Source organism: Aptenodytes forsteri, unplaced genomic scaffold (genome assembly GCF_000699145.1).
Source record: "Aptenodytes forsteri isolate BGI_AS27 unplaced genomic scaffold, ASM69914v1 Scaffold243, whole genome shotgun sequence".
Taxonomy (NCBI): Eukaryota; Metazoa; Chordata; class Aves; order Sphenisciformes; family Spheniscidae; genus Aptenodytes; species Aptenodytes forsteri.
The window spans coordinates 72,024-80,497 of NW_008795314.1; the positions used below are offsets into that span (position 1 = coordinate 72,024).

An 8,474-nucleotide genomic window follows, 5' to 3' on the forward strand; every position below is an offset into this window, starting at 1 on the left:
GCCCTCGCACCGCCCTAAAGCAAATCGGCGGCCGCTTCGGCTCCAGTGTCCTCTCCTACTTCCTCTTCCTCTCCTCATGTTCAACATCTCCTCATTCCTCATCCTTCTTGTCTTCGTGGTTCGTGGTCAGGCTGCGTATCCCCCTGCCTTGGCCAGCCCCCGGCCCTTCACCCGTCCAGTGTCCTCTCCTACTTCCTCTTCCTCAAGACGCTCCTCATGTTCAATATCTCCTCATTCCTCATCCTTCTTGTCTTCGTGGTGGCCCTGCAGGCTGCGTATCCCCCTGCCTTGGCCAGCCCCCGGCCCTTCACCGGCCTCGAGCTCCTCACAGGAGCGGTAAGCACTGCCAGCACATCAGTGCCAGCGCATCCCTGAGCCAGGAGCTGCTCCAAGCCCAGGGCCCAGCCCTGCATCCCTGCATCCCCTCCACAGCGATGCCCCAGTCCCTGCCCTGCATCCCCTGCCATGATGATGCCCCAGTCCCTGTCCTTGCACAGCCGGGGCCCTGGGACCACCAGTGCTGTGGGTGCAGAAGGGGGTGCCTGGTGCTGCCCTGGCCCAGGGCTCTGTGCCCCCGTGGGCTGGCACAGTTGTGCCAGGCTGGGCAGGGAGCTGCAGGCCCCAGTGAGATCACCGTGGGCCCCATCGTGCACTTTTCCACAGGGCTACTTCACTCACTCGCTGCTGTACTACGGCTACTACAGCAACATCACCCTCAACGACCCCTGCGCCTCCAGCCCCAACGGCAGCACATGCCCCCTCGCAGTCCCCCTGCTCCCGTACAACATGCCACTGGCCTACGTGTTCAGCGTTGGGGTCTCCTTCCTCGTCACCTGTGTCCTGCTGGTATACAGGTGGGGCAGCAGCACCTCTGGCACTGCCAGCCTTCCCCTCGCCGCCCAGCCCTGATGCCCTGACACCCTCCCCCTTGCTGCAGCATGTCCCACTCCTTCGGGGAGAGCTACCGCGTGGGCAGCTCTGCGGGGGACCTGGCCGTCAAAGTCTTCTGTGCCTGGGACTTCAAAGTGATCCAGAGGCGCTCAGTGAAGCTGCAGTGTGAGAACATCCGCACCCAGCTGAAGGTGAGGAGCTGGGCTGGAGTCAGCCCCTGCACGCCCTGTGCCCTGCAGTGGGCAGGCGAAGGCGTTCACAGGAGCCAGTCCAGACCCGGGGCCCAGCACCCCTTTCTTACCCGCTGCACAGGGGAGCCCCGCAGCTGTAAATAACCCCTGACCCCAACCCTGCACCAGCACTTTGTCCATCAGCCCTCTGGGTCCCACCTCAGTGCAGCAGGACAAATCCTCGCTCCGGACCCAGAACATGTTCAGCAGCACCGGCACTGCTCTCTTCCAGGAGCTGCTTGCAGAGCAGCGGTCCCGCTCCCGCTCCCTGAGCCTCTGCCAGCGCCTGGGGCACACTGCTGTGCTTCTCCTGGCTTGGGCCGTCTCGCTGAGCACAGTGCTGGGCTGTGTGCTGGCTGTGCACTACTTCTCGGAGCACATGCACACGGTGAGTGCCGCCCCTCGCCGTGGGATCTCCTGCCCTGGTGTTGGGGGGCCGGGGCTGGGGTACCAGGGAGGGAGGCCAGAGCAGCCCTGGGAGGCAGGGGCAGCCCCGTTGCAGCTCCCCTCCTGGCGTCGGTGCTTGCTGCCCTCCCCGAGAGCGCCGGGCTGCCGGCAGCTGCACGCTAACCCTGGTACACACTCGCCAGGTTCAGCAGGACCACCAAGCCCGGGGCAGCAGCGAGTGGCAGCAGGAAGTCATCCTGCTGGTCCTGCCCCTCATGGTGTCTCTTCTCAACGCACTGATGCCCCACCTGTACAACTTGCTGGCGATGTGGGAGAAGCAGGACTCCCCCGTGGCAGAGGTCTACGTGGCGATCTGCAGGTAGGCTGGCCAGGGCGGGGGGGAGTGTCCTGCACCCCCACCTGCAGTGTGGGGGGAAGCTTTGGGGCTGGGCACCCCGTCTGTGGGGCTCGGCCCCTCCGTCCCCAGGGCTCAGGGGCTCCCGGCCCCACTCCTGCTCCCCAGGAACCTCATTCTGAAGATGGTGGTCCTCGGCCTGCTCTGCTACCAGTGGCTCAGCCGGAGAGTCGTCTGCTCGACAGAAGAGGTCAGCACTGCTGCCCCGGGGCCAGGCAGGGCTGGGCTCTTTGTGAATCTGTGCGAGGAGCACGTGGCACCCATGTGAACCGGCTGGGCCATTCCATCCGGACTGTCCCTTGCTTGGGGAGTGCAGGGCAAAGCCAAGGCTGCAGTCCCAGCACCGGCAGGCAGCAGGGGCAGGGGTCTGGCAGCACAGAGTCTGCCGGACGGCACCACAGGCACCATCGGCTCCTTTGCCAGGGAGAGGGGGGTGACAGCCAGACAGGGGCACCCCAAACACGGGGTGGCTGGGGAAAGAGGTGCAGGGGAGGAAAAGGTCCCGCAGCCTCTCACACCCCATGGGGGCCACGGAAAAGCCATGGGGGAGAGAGGCCTCGGTGCATGCTTGATGCCACCTTTGCTTGTCTCCCCAGTGCTGGGAGACATGTGTGGGGCAGGACCTGTATCGATTCGTGGTGATGGACTTCATATTCACCCTGCTGGACACGCTCTTTGGGGAGCTGGTCTGGAGGTAACGTGCCCCAGGAGGGGTCCCTCTGCCAGTGTGGTATCCCCAGCACGGCCCCGGCTCTCCGCTGCCCGCGTGGCGCTGCCTTGGTGCACCCAGGCTCTGCCACCGTCTGAGGGGGAAGATGGGTTGCCGAGCATCCCCCCCACAGCGGCAGTGTGGGAGCAGAGCTCCGCTTCTTCCCAGGCTGATCTTAGAGAAGAGGCTGAAGAGGAAGCAGAGGCCTGAGTTTGACATCGCCCGAAACGTGCTGGAGCTGATCTACGGGCAGACCCTGGCCTGGTGAGGTGCCATCTTGCCTGGCACAGCTCTGCTGGTGAACACCTCATGGTCCCCTGTGAGCCCCGCAGCTGGCAGGGACCAGGCATGGGGAGCTGCACGTGTTTCGCTGAGCGGGGCCATGGGAGACCCCCCCCGGCCCTGCATGGGTGGGACGAGGGAGACGGGCAGCCTGACAGTCATAGTGCCCGGTGCCGGCACCTTACAGCCACAACCCACACGCTCACCTGGGAGGTCTGACTTTGGCGATGGGGTGAGAGCGACGGGGGGATCAGCAGCAGAGCATCCCGGCACCGGTCCAGCGTCCCTCGCCCAGCTGGTGCCCTCCAGAGCTCCGGGGAAGGAGCAGGCTCCAGTGCACACACAGCCCCTCTCATTTGTCCAGACCATAATGGCACTCGCTGCTTCAGGGGACTTGCTCCCCTCCAGCCTGTCCACTCAGCTGCTCAGGCTCTTGCTTTGCCACCCCCCACCTTTCGGCAGCCCTCGGCCTTGCGCCCCCCTGCCCGAGGAGGGGATTCACACATGTGCTGCTGCGTTCCCACTTGCAACACACCTGGGAGCCACAAAGGCTACAGCCGTCCCGGGGGTCGGTGAGATCCCAGCCCCAGCACAGGCTGCGCAGCAAGCCTGGGACGGGGCGTCACGTGCTTTTTGCTTTGCAAAAGCCTGACCGCAGCTGGCGATGGTGCCCTGCCACTGCTCCCAGCTCTGCCCATCACTGGCTCCCGCGGGGCCCAGACTTGGGACGAGCTCATCTTCCCCCCTCTCTCCCAGGCTGGGCGTTCTTTTCGCACCACTCCTGCCGGCCGTGCAGATGCTGAAGCTGCTGCTGCTGTTCTATATCAAAAAGGTGTGAGCTGCCCCCCACCCCACAGCTCCCCCCGCGTTCTCACAACGGGCAGCCCTGCGGTGACGCTACGCCCTGCCCCAGTAGCGTGCAGCAGAGGTGCTGCACCGTGCAGTGAGCAGTGCCGTCCTCGTGGGAAGGGAGGAGGTGTTGCTAGGGACAGGGTGTCCCCGAGCTCGCTCAGCTCCCAGCGGATGGGAGGGATGGGACAGCGGGATGGGGGCAGCTGTCCTGCTTGATCTCCTGGGGCCGCTTCCCAGGAGATGTCAGCATGCAGGACTCTGCTCCCTGTCTGCAGACCAGCCTGATGCAGAACTGCCAGTCCCCCAGCAAGCCCTGGCAAGCATCTCGCATGAGCACTGTCTTCATCACCCTGCTGTGCTTCCCGTCCTTCCTGGGTGCAGCCATCTTCCTCTCCTACACCATCTGGTCGTGAGTACCCACCGGACCATGGCTTGGGGCGCAGAACCGGTGGCTGCCTGGCGAAGGAGAGGAACTTGGGGAGACCATGCCTCCCTGGCCCTGATAGCACGCAGAGCACATCGTGCCCAGCACAGGGCTGTGCAATGCTGCCCCAGGCAGGGAGATGCTGCCCAGCCGCTGGTCATTGCAGAGAGCGTAGCAGTGGTTGGCCTGTGCCCACTTCTCTCAGCTGCTCCTCGTGCAGGACAAGGGGATGAGGACCCCCTCATCCATCCACTGGGAATGGCTGGGGCAGGCGAGGCTTGGTCCCTGGAGGGCTGGACATCTGAGGCCGGGCAGTGCCCTAGGCTGGGGGTAGTGGCCAGCTGGGCTTCCCATCACTCTGACCAACCCTATCGCTCTGACCAACCCCCATCGCTCTGTCTGCTCAGGGTGCAGCCGTCAGAAACCTGTGGTCCCTTCCAGGGGCTGGAAACCATCTACAAGTCAGGGAAGACCTGGGTGCAAGTGCTGGAGAAGTCCAACCCGAACATCACTTGGTTCGCCTGGGTCCACCAGCACCTGGTGGAGAACACCTTCCTCCTGTTCTTCATGTCCGGGGTCCTGCTGTGAGTAGGGACCCAAGCCCAAGGCTGAACCTGGGCCCATGCTTTGAGGGTCCTGCTGTCACAGCCCTGAGCAGGGGGCTGGGAGCTGGGGTGTCACTCCAGAGCCCTGCGCCCTGGCCCGGTGCCAGGAGCGCAGCATCCCCCAGCTTCCCGCCCCGGCTGCCACCATCCTGTCCTTGTCATTGCAGAGCTGTGATCTACTTCAACATCCAGGTGGTGAGAGGCCAGCGGAGGATTATCCACCTGCTGAAGGAGCAGATTGCCAATGTGCGTGAGCTCCACACACTGCCCCTGGCCAGTCCTGGCAGTCCCGGCTGCTCCATGCCCTGGTCCAGCCCTGGGACTGCCAGATTCGGGCTCTAGCCCTGACAGCGCTGCCACCTCAGATGTGCAAGATCCCATCCCACAGCTGCTCACCGCAATGTCTCTGCTGTTGCAGGAAGGGAAAGATAAAATATTTCTCATTCAGAAGCTTCACTCTGTTTACGAGCAGAGAGAGAGACGTGCCTGAGTCCCAGGTGAGGCCTGCATGAAGGGGAGAGGGGGGCTGCCAGGGTGCTCGGAGCTCAGCCGGGCGCGTGGACATTCCTCTGCTCTGTGCTGGAGCGGGGCCAGCAGGAGCATGACAGCACGGCACTGCCAGGGCCAACCCAGCTGCGGCAGAGCGCTGCTTGCTGGAGAGCGGGAAGGCACAGGAGACAATGGGGTGAGCCAGCCTTTCCCAGAGACATTTCCCCTCACTCTGCTGCCATGGGCGGCAGCGTGGCCGCCTCAGCTGGCAGCTGGGGATGCAGGGCTGAGCATGCTGGGGAGAAGCCTGGGCTGCTGGGCTGCCCCAGTACCCAGCCTGTGCCAGGTGCTGGATCCCTGGTGCTGCTGCGGCCCAGGGACGGCACCGGCTGCTAGCAGAGACAGCAAAGGGACAGGGAAGGGGATGGGGACATTTAAAGACCCTCCTCTCCGCTTTCAGCATGGGACAGTGCTGTCTGTCCCCAGCAGCAGATCCTTGGGGTCTCAGGGACTGTATCTCTCCTCTTAGTGTCACACTCTCCAGGAAGGAGCGGGACGACAGGACTCTGCTTGCAGCCAGGGACTGGGATCCAGCCTTCTTTCTGAGCCATCGCGGTGTGGCGCTGGAAGCAGCGGGGCCGTGGGGTACTGGGGAAGATCCTCTCCTCCGGGTTGCAGTGGCCAAGGACGCACGGGGGCACATCGTCTGGCAGCTCCGTGGGGATGCTATGGCACAAGGACGTGGGTGGTCCCACTGCCCAGCGCTGCTGCGCACGCAGCAGGCGCAGCAGGACGAGGGCCAGCACTGCTGTCGTGTCCCAGGGCACAGCTCCACACGGGACTGGCTTGCCAGCAGAGCCCTTCTCTGTGGGCGGTTACTGTTAGCAGAGAACAATTCTCCCTCCTGTAAACACCCCAGCCAGCCTGGAGAACAACTTCAGGCTGTTTTCAGAAGCCTTCAGGGACAGTGAAGCTTTCTGGCTGGAGAGAACCTGCAGCCCCCTTTGCACTGCCCAGGAGCAGCAAGGCTGGAGCCAGGAGCTGCCAGGCACCAACCCAGCTCCAGCCCCGTGTCTGGTTCGCCAGGAGAGCAGCTGGCCGACACCTTCCCCATGAATGAGGCCACCCGGCTCCCCTGCCCAGGCCAGGCAGCCCTGTGGGCACACTGCGCCTGCCGGCAGGACAGGTTCAGGAAAACCACCATGGTGCCGAGTGCTGGGCCGGGCAGAGGAACATGAAGGCTCTGGCTCCCCAGCCGCAGGCTGACCTGGCCCATTAAAGCATAGCCGTGCAGGAGGGCTCCCAGCCTGTGTCTGGACCTGTCGGGCTGGAAGCAGGCAAGTGGGTTTGGTGCATCAGTGTCAGCGTTCGTTCGGGGTGGTGACTCAGCAGCCACGGCAGGGTGTGCTCGGGCTCCGCAGCATTGTCTGCCTGCCCACCAGGCTGCCCCGGGAAGAGCCCTGCTCAGCTTGCACCATGGGAGCAAGGACCACTGCCACCTCATCGCATGCGGCCCTGGGAGCCACTCGCCATTGCGGTGTGGTGTCGCCAGTCCCAGGAGCCACTCACCATTGCAGCACGGTATCTGCAGCCCCAGCCCTGAGAACTGCTTTCCTCCACAGCACACTGCAGCCCTGGAAAGCCGGTTGGCCCCGGGTCATGGCACCGACAGACCCAGAGAGGGTTGTGCCGCGGTGTGTGCCAGGTCCGGGCAGCCACAAGTACCCCCGTGACTTGGCACTCGTGCTGCCGGGTGACGCAGCTGCCTGCCCAGCTGGGCGCTGGGCTGGGCTGTCAGCACAGGCACAGGATGGGTTATCGGTGCAGGCACAGGATGGGTTCTTGGCGCAGATCCAGCCATTCTCTAAGCCCAAGTGAGTGCCGGAGAGCAGCCACGGGCTGGCACTTGCTGCAGCTCGTGAGATGTCCCCGACCGAGGCACCCCTGCAGCTCAGCCTGCCCCGGCTCCCACCACCCACCCAGGTCCCCCACAGTCTTTCCGCATGTCCCCCTGGGTCACCCCACGAGGCCCGCAGGGCCAAAGCTGCCAGGAGCCCCAGGCACACTCGGCCTCCAACCCGGGAGGCATTACCTGCCCTGCTTAGCCCAGCCCAGGTGCCACTGCACCCCCCCAGCCCCACTGCCCATGAGCACCACAACCACCTCTACTGCACCCAGAGGTGCCAGCGCGGTTTGGCTTCTGAGGCTCCTGCTCGTCCCTTCCCCAAAAGGCCAGGGTTTCCACCCAAGCACAGGGCAGCCACCAGCCTGGACAGTAAGGTGGAAGTTTTACTGTAAAGTCCCACAGGGGTTCTTCCGCCACCAGCCTGTGACGCCATCCTGGGCCCTGCTCCCAGCCCCATGCAGGGCAGTTGCTCGCTGGCCGCCTCCTTCGGTGACAGGATTTGCCTGGGCTGCCGCAGGCACGTGGGCAGGGGCAGGGTCAGCGGGGGTCTCCGAAGGCGGCCCGAAGCCACTGCAGGACATCGGCCAGGCCGGTGCCGTCGCGGGCGCTGGTCTCCAGCATTGTGATGGGCTGTGTGGCGCAGGAGACGATGTCCTGCATGCGGAACAGCGACTTCATCTCCGCCAGTGACATGTAGCAGGGCAGGTCACTGCAGCCGGGGGGGGAACACACACACAGTGCATTAGCCCACCATGACAGCTCTCCTGCCTGGCCCAGCCCCCAGCTTGGGGGTCTCCGCAGGCCCAGCCAGCCCAGGGAGTACGGCGAAGCGCGGCTGCTGCCCCCCCAGGACACGTCAGGCTTCCTCGGGCGTCACCCGATGGAAGGGACACGGGAGCCACCACAGGCCCTCAGCGTGCCCCTGCGCACCCCCACCCTCTGGGCTGATCCCCCTCCTCACATCTTATTGAAGAGGACCAGCACGGGCACGGAGGCGAGCTGCTCCGCAGAGAGGACGGACAGCAGCTGGACGCAGGACGAGGAGACCTGGGTGGGGTTGGCGGCGTCGACCACGAACTGGAGGAGAAGGGAAAACGGTGGTGCGGGTGTGCCCAAGGGCAGCCCCGTCCCCGTCTGGGCCAGATCAGGGCACAGAGGAGGGAAATCACACAGCCAGGGTGAAACCGAGGGGCCCGACTCCCCACAGCGGAGCGGGGGTCAGCACCGACCCCCAGCCACGGGGTGCCCCTCTCCCTGTGCCCGTGTCGTCCCCCCCCCGGCCAC

General features: G+C 64.9%; 3 protein-coding genes across 3 annotated transcripts in view; 1 reads left to right on the top strand and 2 right to left on the bottom strand.

Moving 5' to 3' along the window:
* The window catches only part of AFMID (arylformamidase), a 14,439-nt gene extending 13,555 nt beyond the window's left edge, over positions 1-884 (bottom strand). Inside the window, exon 1 of the mRNA XM_009279457.2 lies at positions 870-884. The gene's annotated coding sequence lies outside the window, so the exon portion shown is untranslated. The remainder of the gene's footprint in view (positions 1-869) is intronic.
* The window catches only part of TMC6 (transmembrane channel like 6), an 8,599-nt gene extending 2,032 nt beyond the window's left edge, over positions 1-6,567 (top strand). Inside the window, exons 8-21 of the mRNA XM_019472112.1 lie at positions 173-336; positions 664-854; positions 938-1,082; positions 1,354-1,509; positions 1,712-1,887; positions 2,032-2,113; positions 2,520-2,617; positions 2,801-2,896; positions 3,671-3,746; positions 4,042-4,175; positions 4,598-4,774; positions 4,963-5,041; positions 5,214-5,292; positions 5,814-6,567. Of these exons, the coding sequence (XP_019327657.1) occupies positions 173-336; positions 664-854; positions 938-1,082; positions 1,354-1,509; positions 1,712-1,887; positions 2,032-2,113; positions 2,520-2,617; positions 2,801-2,896; positions 3,671-3,746; positions 4,042-4,175; positions 4,598-4,774; positions 4,963-5,041; positions 5,214-5,285 (1,646 nt within the window). The 3' untranslated portion in view covers positions 5,286-5,292; positions 5,814-6,567. The remainder of the gene's footprint in view (positions 1-172; positions 337-663; positions 855-937; positions 1,083-1,353; positions 1,510-1,711; positions 1,888-2,031; positions 2,114-2,519; positions 2,618-2,800; positions 2,897-3,670; positions 3,747-4,041; positions 4,176-4,597; positions 4,775-4,962; positions 5,042-5,213; positions 5,293-5,813) is intronic.
* A 1,072-nt stretch (positions 6,568-7,639) lies between these two features.
* Positions 7,640-8,474, bottom strand: part of ARL16 (ADP ribosylation factor like GTPase 16) — a 1,892-nt gene continuing 1,057 nt past the window's right edge. Inside the window, exons 2-3 of the mRNA XM_009279462.2 lie at positions 8,152-8,267; positions 7,640-7,899 (exon numbers count right to left, since the gene is read on the bottom strand). Coding sequence (XP_009277737.1) covers positions 7,728-7,899; positions 8,152-8,267 — 288 coding nt within the window. The 3' untranslated portion in view covers positions 7,640-7,727. The remainder of the gene's footprint in view (positions 7,900-8,151; positions 8,268-8,474) is intronic.